Raw genomic sequence first — 17,174 nt, 5'->3', positions numbered from 1 at the left:
ATAGCATGTTCATTTCATATTGTAAAGTTTAGTATAGTTTTTAACAAACTTGATCAAACTTTAAGAGGTTTGACTCAGGATAAAGTTAGGACTTCTTATATTTAGGACCAGAGGTAGTGCTAAATATCGGTCTGTCTGGTAAAATTTATATTGGTTTGGTTTGCTTGGATCTAAGTGACATTGAAAAACTGTACCAATTCAGATATATTGTACTCCCTCCGTCCGGAAATAAGTGACTTCGATTTGTATAGATTCTTATACAATATATTTTTTTGTATGAATCCGTTTCTCTTATTTCTGGGCGGAGGGAATATCTAGTTTCACTCAATTCAAGTTAGGTCTTCCGCGTCGCCATTGAGCAGTTCCAAACCTCTTAGAGCAAAAAGAAACTAAAATTTACTCATCCAAGTACTGTAGTTGTTCAGACAACTATGTCATAAAAAAAAAGGTTGTTCAGGTAACTCTATTTATCTACTTTTACTCTTCCAAATTCTCAAGACCATTAACTTAACCTAATAGCCCGCTTTTAGATCGTATGGTTAATCGTTCTGTCTGCATAACAAATTATGTTTCTCTCTTCCTTCTATTCAAGTGATGCTTGTAAGCTTGTGATGGATTACCTGACACGCAAAAGAAAAGTTTTAAGACGATGGCGCCCAAGATGTTTCGCCCTGACTTGCATGCATGTGATACCAGAAAACAAGATCCGTGAAAACAAAATTAAATCGCTAGAAGGAGGGCTTGAACCTCCGACCTTGTGGTTAACAGCCACACGCTCTGGCCAACTGAGCTATTCCAGCTTATACGACATAGCCATATCCCAAATTCAATTTTATCTAAATGTACTGCTCCAAACTAAACGATGACCCCATTTGCCTATCGTGTCACAATTCATCGCGCGCATAGAGTTGTGATCCATCTGATAATAGGGATCTGGTCTCTTGAATGAAGGAACTTTTACGGTGTTCTTTGACTTGTTTATCATCTCGTAAATGCCGATGCTATGTACGTAACTTGTCTGGCCAAGAGAAGTCGATTCAGGGGTACATCTTCCGTCCCATAAAGATTGGCGCGGCTTTGAACTAGATCTAGTTCAAAACTGTGCCAATATACTTGTAATCTGATGAGCCACTGTTCTACCTTCATGGTTTTTCACTGTCAGTTCCATCACCACCCAGCTTGCATCAGCAAGAGCAACTAGCAACTAATATCTGCTCATCAGCTCTGGGTAGGAGGAACAGAGCAGTCTCAAATTAGCAGCTCCTCCTCATTGTCGATGCACATGTCTGTCAGCTGTAAAAGCCCTGGACTCCTGGAGCGGCCTGCATCCAGTACAGCTCCCCAGATTTCTTTCATCTTTTCCTGAGGTTATGTTTGTTGGATCCTGATGGTGAGCAAATGTTCTTCATTACAATATTAGCTCTTTATCCAAATGATGGATCTGTTTCCAAACGATGACGAATTTGTTTCGGAATGGAGAGGGTACTTGTTCAGATTAGGAAGGGTGCACAAAATGTGGTTATCCCACACTGAAATTTTAGATCCAAATTCAAACCACAGACCAATAAACAAAAGGAAAATAAAATAATCAAATTCAGAACTAGATCTGTTTTTGTTCAAACTATGAGCCAATTGAAATTTTGAAAGATAGTAGATACATGTTGAGTAAATAGCGTGAATCATTTTCAGAATTTTCAGATAAGGAAAACTATGCAATGCTGGAAAGCCAGGGAGTACTATATGGCTGGAGTTGGCGATTCAGGTACTGCAGTGAAGTTTGATCAAAAGAGTTCGCGTCAACGCAGCAAAATTTTGTATTCATTCTTGCTTGAATTTGATCATACAGGTACCCGAAACAGAAAAAGTTTGTACATTAGCGACTTGTCATCAGTTACAGTGCGCTGCAGAGCACGGACAACTCTCATCTGCTGTCTTTCCCTAGGCTTCACATCTCCATGGCGTCCCGAGCCATATCCTGCAAGTCCTCCTCGGTCAAGAGTGTCTTCTTCCCACCGCTGCCCGTCTTGTCATAAGGCTGCGCCATCCTCCGGAGGAACTTTTTACAACAGATTGCAAAATTAATGTTTGAACCACAATACAAATAGCAAGTCTAACAAACACCAAAACATCCTTCACGAAAACATGACGAGTTCAAAACAAAGTCCATGAACATTGATACAATTAAAGTTCCAGTGTTGATATAAGTTGCTTAGGTGCATGACAAGCATTTTCAGAATGATTTAATTAAGCTCTGGGGCTGTATGACTACAAAGTGCTAATCATGTAAAGCAATGTTAGGAAACATACCTCCCGGGCTGTATGCAGAGCCATATCGGTGCTCAGATTTAGGTGTGCATCGTGCAAGTGTGACAGTATCCACCCGGGCAGTTTAGACCGTTTATCATGTCGACTGTATCTGCAAGTCACAAATGGCATGGAATTTAGGACGGGAATCATGACCCAGCAATGTATGGAGATAGACCGAACGATTTCTTTGTGCATTACAGAATTATAATTGCCGTGCTGATGGGATGGAATGATGAACCTAAAGAAGACCTTGGGCCCAAAATAACTAAAACAGCTCTGCAAGACATATTTATGAGAGCCCTGGCTCTTTGGTATATGGTTTACCCAAGCCCAGATCACCTTAGTATTAAATCAAGCAATGATCATAACAAGTATCTAGTTGCCATAACATATTGATTAAAAGAACATTTTAGTTGGAAAGCCCACTTTCGCACAGCATATACAACTCCCAAGGGTGTTTCACTGAAGCAGAAACTAAGCAGCTTTGCTGCCACCTGACCACTAGTCCACCACATCTTCAATGCGACAAACTTCAAACTAATTTTTTCAGCAATATGCAGATTAGGAACCGCTCGGCAAATCTAGATGGCGTGAGATTTGAGCTTTCCTTGTCAACCCATATGGCAGCTAATAATATATCAACTTTCTTGATCATCTTCTAAGCTAACATTCTGAATCTTTTAAGTAATGGCAGTATCAAGTACCTCTTGTCAGCAAATATCATCATTCCATAATCTGCTTTTGAACGAATCACGCGGCCAACACATTGAGCAGCTTGCCTCTGACATTCACATAATTTGGAAATGTTGAAAAAACCTTGTTAGTAGATGTTTCTAGAATATAAAGCTAAAAATCAGCAGGTCCTTCTCCCTCATGGCAGAAGTAGGATTAGTACCAAGGCATCAAATGTCAGGAAGTCACCCTCCTTTATCTGAAAAGTTTCTCTTAGATATTCCAACCTAGCACGTAAAATCCTGCAAGGAGGACACATACGAAAGAAGGCTGTACTTACTTGTGTAAGAAAGTAACTTTCACAGGCTAGAACATCGGGACATCACTCGGTAGATATAGCTTTATAATTGCATGCATGCATTTGACAAATCAATCAAAGGAATTGAATGAAGTAGTGCAGCTTAGGGCATGCACAATGGTAGAGAAGAATGTCTTCTCTATTGCGCTCCAAGTCATTTAGAGAAGACAATGAAGCATGTTGTACAATGGGTTATCTCAGTGCTATCCCTTGCAATTAATGCTCACGTGAATAAAATTAATTAATAAAATGAGTGATGGAAAGAAGAAATCTAGTACGATGGAAAGTTGCCTTATCTTTTTCATGAAGAGATCATTTCTTAATTAAGACAAGGCAATCGCTTTTTTTTCTCACTTCCAAGTCAGCATTTATCCTATGTGGCATCGCAAAATTAAGGCCAATGTACATGCCCTTAGGGAACAAGATGAAGGGGTGCAGAAAATAAAATCTAAACGTGAAAAAGCAAACAGTGGGTACTCACTTGCTGAGTGTGTACTGGAAAGGAACACCAAACATGATGACAAGTCTGCCATAGTGTCGATCAAAATCAATACCTTCAGCAACTTTACCCCTGAATTGAGCATATTGTTAGCAAGAGTGAATCATTGTTATGATAATATATCTTCATTTGTGTATATCTTATAAAGTCATGATTACTGAATATTCAATATTAAATAGAATTGACACAGCAACCATGTTGAAGCATATACAATATGATATAGTAGCTCATGGTGCCAACTGAGTAATGTTTATTGCATCATCACAAGAATATGAGCTAATAATGAAAACATTAATTGTGGATTGAGTTTTATACTACTAAAGCCCATTCCTTTGATGCAAACTTACAGGCTTACAAGAATCCCTCCTATATACACTACACATCAACACAATTATTGTTGACTGTTTCATCGAATGGTCATAATTTGCTTGATCTGTGGTCTGGTTGTTGACTTGGTAACAAACTGAAAGTGTTGACATGCATCTTCATGAGTTAACACTTACCACCCCTACTACCAAGGCCATTCCATTGTTTTGGTTGATACATGAATACATCATACTGCTTTGATACTTTCTAATATTTCCTTGGCGGGTTTTGATATAGTTGGATATAGAGAACACTACTGATCGAATAAAGCATTAATATAGTTGCCACCATCACAGCAATCTACCACGTGAAGAGACAAAACTGAACTATATGTTGGTTTCAAGCAATCCTGTCATTTGTTCAGCTGTATATACTGATATAATAGTGAATTCAGAAGGGTGGTTCAGACCAAAAACTAAATTAAAAGAACCAACCTGGCAACTGAGAAGAAGACAGCACCTCTTCCACAGTCGCATGCTTTTCTGTAATTATCAAGGGCCAATGTTGTCTCAACAACATCTGGTGTTTCGATGAATACCAACTTATGCTGCATAATGTCCTGTAAAATAACATCAAAAGACGTTCATTCTGAGGGAACTAATGAAATTATATTTTATATCTTGAGAACAAGATACAACACAGAATCAGACAAGAGGAAGAAGGACAATATGCTTTGACGGGAATAAGTAATAACCCAATAGGGGAAGAAGGACAATATCCTATTCAACAGTCAACACCAGATGTGTGTTGGCAATAATAAAACATGAATGGTCACACGAGTAGTTAATACTCTTTAGTGTCAACCCAGCTCAATGGACCATTCACTGTTTAGCAATATAAAGGTACACAGAGAACTTTAAACATCATAAAATGAAAACATAACATAACATTACGAGGATTAAACACCACTAAATATATTATTGTAATTGGCAGTGCTGCAGAACAGCTTGGTTGGTTGTCCAATTGGGATGGTTGATTGCTCAAATTGGCGATTTGCACATGGTGACATCACAATCTATTAAGGCATTTTATTTTAATCGAAAGTCTAGACTAATCCATACTAAAATGATGTAATGGTGATGAAAATAACCTGTAAAATTCCCATTTCATTCCAGTTGTTGACAATGCCATCCATATAGGAGTAACTGACAAAGAAACAGACGATGCCATCTGGAACTGCAGAAGCCATTTCTAGCAAGAGGCGCCCATAATTTCTCACAACACCAGGATCACTACGCATATCAAACTTCGTACTCACAGGGAGCTGATCACTGATAATGATGAACAATTGGAGTTACACACCCAGATTTACAACATCACAGTAAAACAAGAATTCGAGGATTTAAACTTGTTGCATGAACTTAGCCCCAAACCTTGTGTTATTCTACCTAGGACGAAAAACATCTAAGATGTGTATTTTCCAATGTAAAAATAGATTAGTTGCATTAGATTTCAGTATATTTTCACGCATGATGCTTGAAATTTGGAATCTGAAGTTCAAATGGATTCACTTCATACCTTCCTCTTGTCAATACCATGGGACATATGCAATCCCTTGTTAAGGACATTGTGAAGCTCCTGCTTATAACAGGATTAAAATTCAAAAGACGAGGGTACAGATCGATTGGGCTGAGAGTTCCAGAAGTGATGACCACAGTTTGGAAACGATCAAAGACTGGCTGTATCGCGAGTGAAGCGTCATGACAACTCAGCTGCAACACATGCAACCTCATCAGTACAAAAACAACGCAGTTTTGGTCACAATAACATTACAGTCCTATAGAATAGACTGGGTACCTGAATGACAGGATCACGAATTTCAGGCATTCTATCATCATAGGGTTCTATAATTATAGAAAAACCCCGTGTGTAAGTTCCAATCAATGTGGCGAAGTCACAAATGGTCTGAATGTGCATGAATTCATCTGTATCGGTTATCTCTAAGGTAAGCAATAGAGACTGTAAGCGGTCATAACAAAACCTCAGCATTCTTTGGTCAATTCCAGCCTGGGAATGGATGGAAGCAACAAAGGAAACAGGCATTTCATTCTCAACATTCTCTGTTTCAAGGCGTCCATCTAAGAATCTCACAAGCCTCTTTAATACAGCAAGAAAATGCTCAGCCCTCCTGATATTTCCGGGCACAGCCTCCTTTAGAATGTCATCAGGCAAGGATGGATTCGCGAGCCAAGCATCCGATACTTCATCACAAGAAACATATAATTGTAAATTGTCCAGGCAAGTCCATAATTAACAGAGCAAGCAGAGGGGATAGTGAGACAAAAAAAAACTCACTTGGCAGATTCCCCCTCTGCGCCAATCCATCCACCAGCCTATTGTATTCAGCACGAAGCCTATTGGCATCAGTGGCCTTGAACCTTCCTACCAAATAAAGCAGTTAGTGAGCAACCTTGACCTATTATACTCATCATAGAGTTTGATGGTTTAAGAAAAAACACTGATAATCCTAAAAAGATCAAATTTTTATTTCTTCGATGCTCAGTACCTATCAATCTCTTGCGAGATGCGCCGCAGATTTCTCTCTGCGCCTTCAAGCGTCTGCTTGCGTATGCTGACACTCAGCGCCTCAATGCAGACGTTATCGATGTTGTGCGCCTCGTCGAACACAACGACACACTCCTTCTGCATCTCCCGGGACACGATGCTGGCGACCTTGGGATCAAGCAGGTACTGGTAACTGTAGACCACCACATTGGCGTACTTGACCATCTGCCTGGCGAGGTAGTAAGGGCAAATCCGGCGCTCGCGGCCGAGCGAGCGGAGGTCGGCGAGCGTGTAGACCCCTGGGGGCATGTAAGAGGCAAGGTCCCCGGCGGCCGCGGCACGGTCGAAGGACTCGAAGAAATCGCAGAGCGGGGTGGAGTCCGGGTCGGAGGCGGCCTTGTCGCGGACCCAGGACGCGGTGAGGCGGCGGCAGGCGGTGTCCACGGAGTCGCGGGCGGCGGAGGCGGAGGCCTGGGGGTGGACGCAGAGGTTCTTGCGGGAGGAGAGGCCGAGCGCGAGGAGGGAGCGCGCGGCGGCGGGCGGGAGGTGGGAGAAGAGGAGGCGGAGCTCGGCGAGGGTCTTCTCCATCTCGTGGACGGTGCGGGTGCAGTAGAGGAGGCGGAGCGGGCGGGAGGGGTTGGTGAGGGAGTAGGAGGTGATGAGGGAGATGAGCGCCGCCGTCTTGCCCGTGCCCGTCGGCATCTCCAGCAGTGCGTGGCCGCGGGCGTCCAGGGCGCGCTTGAGGTCGCCCATGTACGCGTGCTGCTCCGGGTAGATCGCCGCGTACGGGAAGTGCACCGTCAGGCCCTCCAGATCGAACTTCATCGTGGCGGCGAGCAGGAGGAGCCGCCGCGAGGTTGGGGGTAGTCGCCGGTGCCTGTGCCGCCGCCGCGGGGAGTGGAGCTGTGGAGCTCGGTAGGTGTTCGGTGGAATTCCGCGGGCTGAGGAGGAAGATGGGCTGCCTGGAGTTAAGGTTTTTTTAGTAGGCCTTAGAAAACCGCAGGCCGGCCTTGAGCCCTTGACTGTGCCAGCCCTGGCCATATGCATACGCAAATGATTATTACCTTCCGGAAAAAAAAAACTGTAGCAGCTCATTTGGTTGTAGATCAGAAATAAACTTGTTTGGTTGGCACGGAATTGGTCACAAGAGTTCAATCTCAAATTTCATGGAATTGCCGTATAACTAACCCCAATTCATTTTCAAAAACCACCATTTTTCTGAAATTGTCTCTCACTCTACAAATTCATGTGCTAGATAAACATGATTTTCGAACAAGGAATTCAAATTCAACCAAATGAAATCCTCTGAAAAATTGGATTTCATTTTCTTTCTACCAAATGAAATGAAACGATGGTTACCAAACGGGCTGTAGGAGTATTTTGATTCCCCTAAAAAAACTGACTTCTACAGAATGAATCAGATAAAAACATCTATTCAGTCAAAATTTGATTTTTTTATCCATTAGATCCCAAACAAACGGATCACATGAAATATGAAACATGTTTTATGAAAAAAAAACAGACCCTGTAATCACGAGGGAGTTTTCATAAAATACACTTAGATGATTAGAGATTCCACTGATCGATGCTTGCTGGTTGTGGTGCGTAGAAAGCGTTAGGGTTTGGGAAAAGCATGGCATGACTTAAAATTGATGGCTCACAACCGCTTGAAAGGAGAGCCCATGAGTTTTTACATTGTGCCCCATCATATGTCTCTTGGCAACTTCTATATTTCCATGTGAGTATGATGCCTTTTGTGTTCTTCAATATTTCTTGTTTTTTCTTGTTCTTCCAGCGGCTTATTCGTTTGTACAAGTGGTCCAAAATTTAAGACTGGGGTCATTTCATTGTAAGTGTCCTGATGAGCCGGCGATTCGCGTGTTTTGTTCGAGTCTAATAATCATAATTTTAACTGATTGTGAACAATGGCGAAAACAGTTCCATATCGAGCATATCATGGATCGTTTTTCATCTTTCTTTTTTGTCGTAGTTGAAGTCATATCAATAGAGCGATATTAGATTTCTCTTAACAAGCCTCGTAAGAAGAGAGAGAAATAAAAAATACGAGCATTCTCTTAATTAAGAGATTATCTTTTTATAAAAATCAAGACTTTTTTCAATGGATTTCTATCTTATTTCATATTTATTTTATAATGTTACTATTAAGCATAAGCATTGTTTCAAATAAACTGACGTGAAAAACATTAAAAAAGACGGTCTTATTGTTCGCACACGAACACGTCACGTGTACCTCCAGCGTCGAGCACGATACACAAGACACTTCGCCGGAGAGCCTTGCCAGAAGCGCGATACGCAAGACAGCCGGCGATATCTTTTGAAACCCGAGACCCCACACGCCCGGGAGGGACCCCGTCTGGATGCACGGCGACAATGGGCTGCCCTAGGTCAGTTCACCTGCCCATAGGACTTCGTGGATTGAAACTCTCCGGTTTGAAGAACGACGATGAACGAGAAGCAGAAAATAGGATGGGATAGGTTTGTAGATTGGTTTTTGCGATTGTGTGTTGTTTCAATCGGCCGTCACCCCTCATGTATATATAAAGGGCGGCTGGACTTTCCGTGCAAGAAACGGACTTGGATCCACGTCAAAAAACCTAATTTGAGTCTAAATCGGACGGTTGGATCCGAACTTTCCAAAACTGTTCGGTCCAAAATCTGGCTGCACCTTCCGATCCAGTTTTGAGGTAGTAAAGGACCTCGGATCGCGACGACTCTAAAATCAAAGTTGTTTGTCTCGAAAAAAGAAGAACTTTCATGTTTACGACTTTTCCATCCGAATAGATATTAATGCTTATTTCTTTCTGTTTTTAACTTCGGTTCCAAGCACCGGATCTTCCGGGTGAACCTCCGTGTGTTCTCTATTACTCTTCCAGAAACATGTGGAACTTCCGGCTAATCATCCGGAATTTCCGATGAAGTTTTATCTGTAAGTCAAAATTGGTTATGAACATCTTGAATGGTCGACCTACATACATATCTTCTTGAGAATAAGAAATTTTATCACCCATCTCATCACCCCAAAGTCGTTGTTCCAAGTGCTCTGTCAGAAGGAAGCTTCGTTTTTCTTCTCTTTTTTTTGCGGGGCGGAAAACGGAAGCATCGTTTTGTTCTTCTCTTTCTTTGCGAGGAAAACGGAAGCTTCGTTGTAGCTATCTCCTCTGCTCCAAAGGCACTACTCGTACTCATCCTCTCCCTGCCCGTCCAGCTCAGCGCCGCGCGTCCAACTCTTCCTCCTCCTCCGCACTGCCGCCGCCGCCGTTCTCCACGCCGCCGAGAGGTACGAGGAACCTGCCCTACACCCTACGCACTCGCGTCCGCGACCCGCCTCGTCACCTTGTACGTTTCTCTTCCCCCCTCCCGAATGAAATCATCATGCATTCAACGTGTTCGACCATTTGAGGTGCGCTCGTTTGGTTAGCGGATCGGCATAATCTAGCATGGTTCTCTTGTTGATTTATCCTGTGTATTTCCCTGCGGGGAACGAATGCTTGCCTAGCCCTGACGCCAGCCGTGCCTGTTATGCTGGCTTCCATTTCATACGGGCATCAATCTAACCTGTAAAAAAACATCAGTAATGCAGAGAGTATTACTATTATCTTGTATCCAAAAAATAGTTGAAAATATAAATTGCACATTGTGGAGTCTGCCCTGCTTGTTCAGAGAAGTAGTAGTAGTATGCAGGCGGAGGCATCATGTTTTTTTTAACAATCTCTGCAGGAACTTCTTCGCAAGCCGTGCCGTGAGGAAGAATGGATAGGCTCGACGGTTCTGCGCGTCTTATGATCGTTTCGGATCTTGATCAGACGATGGTGTGTGTCTCGGTTTGATATGTCAGCATAGTGAAATTCAAGAACCAACATAGACTGACTGTTCTTTGTCTGAGACCTGCAGGTTGATCATTGTGACCCAGAGAACTCGGCCTTGCTTCGGTTCGAGGCGCTCTGGGAGTCCGAGTACTCCCAAGATTCTCTGCTGGTGTTCTCGACCGGAAGATCGCCTGTCAGCTACAGGGGAATCAGGAAAGAGAAGCCTTTGCTCACACCGGACATCACTATCATGTCTGTGGGCACTGTGATAGCATATGGTGAGGAGATGACTCCCGATTCTGAATGGGAGGAATTTCTGGATAACAAATGGGACAGGAATGTTGTTGCTATGGAGACTGCTAAGTACCCTCAGCTGAAGCCACAGGCATGTACAATGGGTTTCTTGATTGCTATCCCGTAGCTCGTTTCAATGTTTAATAGCTGGACTAAGAGCTTTGTGTTCGTGTGCATGCAGCCAGAGAGGAATCAGGGTCCCCATAAGGTCAGTTTTTTTGTCGACACGCAGGGTGCTCAGGAAGTGATTAATTCTCTCCCTCAGAAATTGGAGCAGTTTGGGGTAAGGCGAGACATGCCTTGGTGACCTTTTCTTTCTCTCATTTTTTCACAGAGTATTACTTATCTGTCTTTTGTTTTGACTTTACTGCTTTCTTTCTATGATAAGCTAGATGTGAAGATAATCTATAGTAGCGGGGAGGCCCTGGATGTATTACCACGAGGTGCCGGGAAAGGGCAAGCTCTTGTATATTTGCTCGAGAAGTTCAATTCTTGTGGGAAGCCACCAAACAATGTTCTTGTGTGTGGTGACTCTGGCAATGATGCAGATTTATTTAGTGTTCCATCTGCCCATGGTGTCATGGTCAGTGTACAAGAAGCTGCTTTTATGTGTTTCTGTAAATTTCATTGGTAATAATGATAACTCCTATAAACACATTACAGAATTCTGAAACCATGTTCAGGTTAGCAATGCCCAAGAGGAGCTCCTTCAGTGGTATGAAGAGAAAGGCAAGGATAATTCTAAGATGATTCATGCAACAGAAAGATGTGCTTCCGGTATCATTCAAGCTATTGGGCACTTCAAACTAGGACCTAATATTTCTGCAAGAGATCTTGAATTCCCGTATCCAAAGGTAGACACCATCAAGCCTGCAGATGTAGTGGTGAAGTTCTATGTTCTCTACGAGAAGTGGCGGAGGGGTGAGGTCCAAAAGTCTCCATCAGTTATGCAGTACTTAAAAAACATTACTGTAAGTACATTTCCGTTGTTAAATTATTAGATTAACCCGTTTCACGTTTCTTCATATCCTTTTCTCTTCTATTATGTCATTTATTTCGAAAACAATTCTTTGGTCAAGTTACCTGTTGCTGCATCATATTATTTCTTGAGCAAACTTTAGAATGGTACACTGTAATTACCTTTCTTATTTTTCTTAGCACCAAAATGGTACACTGATTCATCCTTGTGGAAGGGAACGGTCAATTCATGCATCCATTGATGTACTGAGTTCATGCTATGGTGACAAACAACGAAAGAAGTTCCGAGCATGGGTGGACCGACTTGTTACATCACCAATTGGCACAAGTAACTGGTTGGTGAGGTTTGTCAAGTGGGAAACGGAAGGTACATCATAAGAACTCTTCACATGATAATTTAGTTATACAGTTATAACATGCCAGCAGTTATCATTTTGTTCATTTAATTCTACTATGTGCCAAATTCCACATTTTCATGTTGTTTTTCCCCTTCCCATAATCCTTGGGTACCCTGCATTTAACCAGTTTGTGTTCTCCCATTAAATTGCGTCTCGATATTAATTCTTTTATCATACAGGTGATGTGCGATATTGCTGCCGCACAACTCTTCTGCTGAATATGAAGGTAGGTTCTCATATTCCTGCCAAAATCCTTGGGCATCCTGCAGTTGTACAGAATCTTTTGCACACAGCACATGCTGAATTCCTTATCTGCTTGAACTCGCAGCCTGAGGCTCCAGAGGGCTTGGAATTGACACACATCCACACGACCTGGCTTGAGGGCTACTCAGCAACAAATGAGCAAACCTTCATCTTATAGATCCTCTGAAGAGTCAAGATAGAATAAATAATGTACGGCGTGTAAAGTGATCTCTCGGTTGTTTCGTACTGTTGTAACTGCGGTGATTCTCCCAGAGATATGGATTGATGCTCATGTTGATTCCATGCACAAAGAAGAAATGTTCAATGATTTGGTGTCATGAACTTAATGAGACCCATAAAGTACGTGACTGATCTCACTGCACTAGAACATTGTAAATAAACTTCAGTTCTCGATGGACCTGATGCTCTGAGCTGCTGCAGGTAAAGATATTAACCTGTTTCTGCCTTTCCAATTGTTATAGGTGTCATCGTGAACTTTTGGGTTCATGGTGACTTTTGTTCCCTTGTCAGTTTTGTTGCCAGTTACAGGTCTACAGCAATTACCTCTGTAAAAACCGCTGAGGCCCCGTTAGGAATCAGAAACACAGAAATAGAAAAGAACACAAGAATATGAAATGAATATACTTCCTCCGTCCAACAAAGGATGTCACAAATTTGACTAAACTTGAATGAATCTATACACTAAGTCATGTCTACATACGTCCAAATTTTGACAAACTTGAGACATCTTCTGTTGGACGGAGGGAGTATATAGAAAACAAAGGAACATGAAACACAAAAAAATTACAAGAAAGACCGTTTGGAACACAGGAAAAAAAACTGTTGGAATCTGAGAAATGAGCTAACTTATTTTTGAAAAGTCAATGCATCAACAAGAATAAGTATTATATTACAATTCCTTTGGCACCCATCATTTGATTCTAGAATTATGGAATTCATTTTGAATTCTAGAAAGAAACTTCTTTGGTTGGCACGGAATACTCAATGGAATCACACTATAGCCACCCTAGTTCCTTTCTAAAAACCATCATTTCTCTAGAATTGCCTCTCACTCTACAAATACATGTGGTAGACAAACATGATTTTTGAATTTAGAATTCAAATTCAACCAAATGAAATCCTATCAAAAATTAGATTTCATTTCATTTCTCTCAAATGAAATGGAACGATGGATGCCAAACAAGTTGTTAGTAAAATCTACCGTGTTGATTGTTTGTCTACTGCGCTTTTTCTTCCTTCGAACCAAATATTGACCGAGTGATGGTACATGGTACATGAATAAGGGAGACGCCTTTTCTCCACCTAGTGCCTCGTACATGTTGTTGATTGAGTATCCGAGCTTCTAATTACTACTTCATCCGTCCCATATTAAGTGATTCTCTATTACATATATCTAGACGCTTTTTAGACATAATACATTTATATCTGGACAAATTGAGTCACTTAATATGAGATGGAGTGAGTATTTCTAATCACGCTAGTGCCTTGACATGCGCGAGGGAGCAGTAAAAAGAGGTCCCGGTGAATGTTTGGAATCCTATGAAATTCCTCCAAAAGCAAAGGAACCGGATCCCTATCCTGCAAAATCCGGTGATTTTGTGTTCCAAATGGTAGTACCAGTAGAATATGAATTTTTTTCCTTCGTGTAAAGTGTTCCTTCATTTTTCTTTGTTTCTTACATATTCCATATGGGACTGAAATGTCCATTTGAATGCTGGTTTTTGACGCAAATTTTGTTTGAAGGATCATTTGAATGTTGTTAGTAATCGGGTGAGAAACGCATGCATGGGATTGGAAAGGAGCACGCAGGTTTTTGCAAATCGGGTAAGAAAGATGATGATTTCGATATCGTAACATATATATTACTCCCTCCGATTCTAAATTAGTGTCTCAAATTTGCTCAAATATGGATATATCTATTATTAAAAAGTGTCTAGATACGAGTAATATTTCGACAACAATTTAGGATCGGAGGGAGTAGCTGATATATCAAGTATAAACTACTCCCTCCGTTCCATATTTATTGTCGAAATATTACATGTATTTAGACACTTTTAGAAAATAGATACATATATTTTTGGTCAAATTTGAGATAAGAATTATGAAACGGAGGGAGTATTATTAAGTGCGAAATCGCACTTTTATCCTGAACTATTGCATGTGGAATACACTGTGAGGACGAGAGGTTGGAACAAACCCATTTAAAACGAGTTAAAAAACATAAAAAGATCACCAACGGGTCTAAAAAAGATGTGTATATCCAAGTGTCGATCCAACATTTCTAAAAAAAAAAGTAAAATGCACCGCAGGTTCTAAAACTATTCAGGGTGTGTCAATGAGTCATAATTCATCAATAATTTTATCAAAGTGCATTTTTGGACTCTAAATCTTTATAAATTGTTCGCATGTGGTCCTAATCGAACCCAATCCACGACCAAGTGGCAAGTTGACTGCTAACCGCCACTAGAAATTTCAACTAGCCGAACCTTTTCGTTCTACTCATTAGGCAGTTCTTTCTTAAAAAAAGAAACTCCATCCTAGGGGCGTGTCCCCCATCATACTGGCACAATTCACCGTAGATTGGCGAAAGTTTTTTCTTGACAATATTGGTGAAAGTTAGCTGAATCGTTTTTATGGTCTGGGCTCTGGGCCCACATTTTAACAAATCTGGAGATGGAGATGGGTGGACACGCCCTGAGGCCTGAGGGTGGGGAAACCGCCAGAGGTGCTCGGAGCAGACCAGCAGAGGATTCTAGGGTTTCCCCTCCGATCAAGTCTCCACGACTCCGTAGCCGGCGTCCCCGATGGGAGACGACGACGTCCACTGGGAAATCTTCGCCCGCCTCCCCCCGCAGCCTTCCTTCCTCCTCCGCGCATCCCTCGTCTGCCAGCGCTGGCGCCGCCTCGCCACCGACCACGACTTCCTCCGCCGCCGATGCCCCCCCATCATCGGCGTCTTCATCCCCAACCACCACTCCAAGCCCCCCTCCTTCAAGTGCCTTGACCCGCCGGAATCCATCCCGCCCGAGCACTTCGCCCTGCGGTACGAGAACGACGAACCCGGCTACGAAGACGACGACATCTGGTACTTCCGTGGCTGCCGCCACGGCCGCCTGCTCCTCCTCGTCTGCAGCAGGGCCGACCCCAGCTACCGCCAGGTCCTTGTCTGGGACCCCGTGATAGAAGAAGAGCGGTTCCTATATCTGCCGCCGCACTTCGAGTTCGATAACTACGGCCATTTCGACAACCGATTGTCTCCGTCCGTGCAAGGAGCGGTGCTCTGTGCTGCAGCCGACAAGGGCCACGTGCACGGAGACTGCCACTCCAGCCCCTTCAAGGTTGTCCTGGTGGTCGCCGACGATGATGGCGCGCGAGCCTTGGCCTGCGTCTACTCGTCAGAGACGGACGCATGGGGCGATCTCATCACCACGCCAGTTCCGTTCAAGCGCATGTTTTCAATTGGCTCTCGGACCATCATGGTCGGGAATTCCGTCTACTGGTTCCTTTTCGGCACCCAGGTTCGCATCCTTGAGTTTGATGTGGATACAGAGAAACTTTCTGTGATAGAGGTGCCATCGCGTGCCTATGCCAACCATCGTGGCCTCTACCTTAGCACGCTGGCAGAGGGCGGTGCCGGTGGCCTTGGCTTCATCGTCTTTTCAAACCTCACCTTCACAGCTCAATTATGGGTCAGGAAGACTGATGCTGTTGGTGCTGCTGAGTGGATTCTGGGAAAAACAATTGATCTGGACAAGCTTTTTTCACCGATACCAGGGCTGTCTACACATCCCCACATGGAAATTGGGTTCAATGGCGATGATAATGTGATGTTTGTGTCAGCTGGTAGCAGTGTCTTCATGGTCCATCTCAGCTCTATGCAGTTTAAGAAAATCTTTGAAAGCAACTCTTCCACTGACTGTATGGTTCGCTATATGTATCCATTCAAGAGTTCCTATCCTGCAGGTACTAGCATGCCTAAGCATTGCAAGCTTAACAATTTGATGATATCTAAAATCCCCTGATATTAATCGTTTTTAATTTGGATGCTTGATGAACTCCAGTGCATATGATTGTTGATTTATTGTAAAGGATATTGCACATACTAATTGTTGTCAATTGCCTTCTTGCAGTTGCAAACAAAGAAACAGTACCAGCAGCACAGTCGCAAGGGTCAGACATATCAATGGAATAAGGAGGCACAGCAGAGCAGTATCCTGGCCATAGACGAGCCCATGAAGCAGTATCAGAGCTGGCTTCTGCATGTGAAAACAGAGTTGGATTCTAGTCTGCCTGGGAGTTGGTAATCAATAGAGCCATAGAGGTAGAAGTCGGTCAGCAGAGTGCAGCCAGTTAGGTGTCTTTAAATTTAGAGGGTATCTATTTGGACACTCAGTTAGTTTGTATTAGGAAAGGTTCGGGTTAGTATAGTCTATAGGAGTGGCATGCAAATTTTGAGATTAATCAATGCATGAATATGCATACTTCTCAAGACTGAATTCCAGCTCTGGTTTCTAGATTTAATTTTCATCCCGACTGGATCCTTTCTTCACCTAATCCTGTTCTTATTCAACTTGTCCCTGTCCAATCTTTACCAGACTGATATTATCCCATATTCTGAGTATTCGTATATAGCTTGCCATGGTACAAATCTTTCCATTATGAGATTTGCAATGATTGGAAATTGTCAGTCGTTTAACGACAATATG

At 42.6% G+C, this 17,174-nt stretch overlaps 3 protein-coding genes and 1 non-coding gene across 5 annotated transcripts; 2 read left to right on the top strand and 2 right to left on the bottom strand.

Moving 5' to 3' along the window:
- Positions 1 to 726: 726 nt before the first annotated feature.
- On the bottom strand, positions 727 to 800 carry TRNAN-GUU. Its single transcript has one exon. It is a non-coding gene; the product is annotated as a tRNA-Asn (tRNA).
- Positions 801 to 1,760: 960 nt separating this feature from the next.
- LOC100833387 (general transcription and DNA repair factor IIH helicase subunit XPD) lies at positions 1,761 to 7,668 on the bottom strand. 2 transcript variants are annotated; one of them, XM_003568910.4, is made up of 11 exons: positions 6,709 to 7,667; positions 6,498 to 6,580; positions 6,000 to 6,403; positions 5,721 to 5,914; positions 5,293 to 5,473; positions 4,637 to 4,761; positions 3,819 to 3,908; positions 3,203 to 3,281; positions 3,012 to 3,088; positions 2,308 to 2,416; positions 1,761 to 2,056 (listed from the first exon to the last, which is right to left on the bottom strand). In XM_003568910.4, exons 1-11 carry the CDS (start codon positions 7,530 to 7,532, stop codon positions 1,946 to 1,948), a joined length of 2,277 nt encoding a protein of 758 aa, XP_003568958.1. In that variant the 5' UTR covers positions 7,533 to 7,667; the 3' UTR covers positions 1,761 to 1,945. The 2 variants fall into 2 exon arrangements, with proteins under 2 accessions (XP_003568958.1, XP_024315757.1); XM_024459989.1 differs by lacking the exons at positions 1,761 to 2,056; positions 2,308 to 2,416; positions 3,012 to 3,088; positions 3,203 to 3,281 and adding an exon at positions 3,288 to 3,710 and having other exon boundaries at positions 6,709 to 7,668.
- A 2,184-nt stretch (positions 7,669 to 9,852) lies between these two features.
- LOC100832864 (probable sucrose-phosphatase 3) lies at positions 9,853 to 12,913 on the top strand. Its single transcript, XM_003568908.4, has 9 exons — positions 9,853 to 10,064; positions 10,446 to 10,537; positions 10,620 to 10,919; positions 11,010 to 11,111; positions 11,217 to 11,411; positions 11,512 to 11,799; positions 11,987 to 12,173; positions 12,384 to 12,430; positions 12,533 to 12,913. Exons 2-9 carry the CDS (start codon positions 10,478 to 10,480, stop codon positions 12,623 to 12,625), a joined length of 1,272 nt encoding a protein of 423 aa, XP_003568956.1. The 5' UTR covers positions 9,853 to 10,064; positions 10,446 to 10,477; the 3' UTR covers positions 12,626 to 12,913.
- A 2,226-nt stretch (positions 12,914 to 15,139) lies between these two features.
- On the top strand, positions 15,140 to 17,127 carry LOC100843253. Its single transcript, XM_003566528.4, has 2 exons — positions 15,140 to 16,431; positions 16,599 to 17,127. The coding sequence occupies exons 1-2, from the start codon at positions 15,273 to 15,275 to the stop codon at positions 16,658 to 16,660; spliced, it is 1,221 nt and encodes a 406-aa protein (XP_003566576.1). The 5' UTR covers positions 15,140 to 15,272; the 3' UTR covers positions 16,661 to 17,127.
- Positions 17,128 to 17,174: the final 47 nt, after the last annotated feature.

The sequence above is a fragment of the Brachypodium distachyon genome, chromosome 2 (genome assembly GCF_000005505.3).
Source record: "Brachypodium distachyon strain Bd21 chromosome 2, Brachypodium_distachyon_v3.0, whole genome shotgun sequence".
Lineage (NCBI taxonomy): Eukaryota > Viridiplantae > Streptophyta > Magnoliopsida > Poales > Poaceae > Brachypodium > Brachypodium distachyon.
Note: the sequence above shows the minus strand (reverse complement) of the source record. Positions and strands in the feature narration are given on the sequence as shown.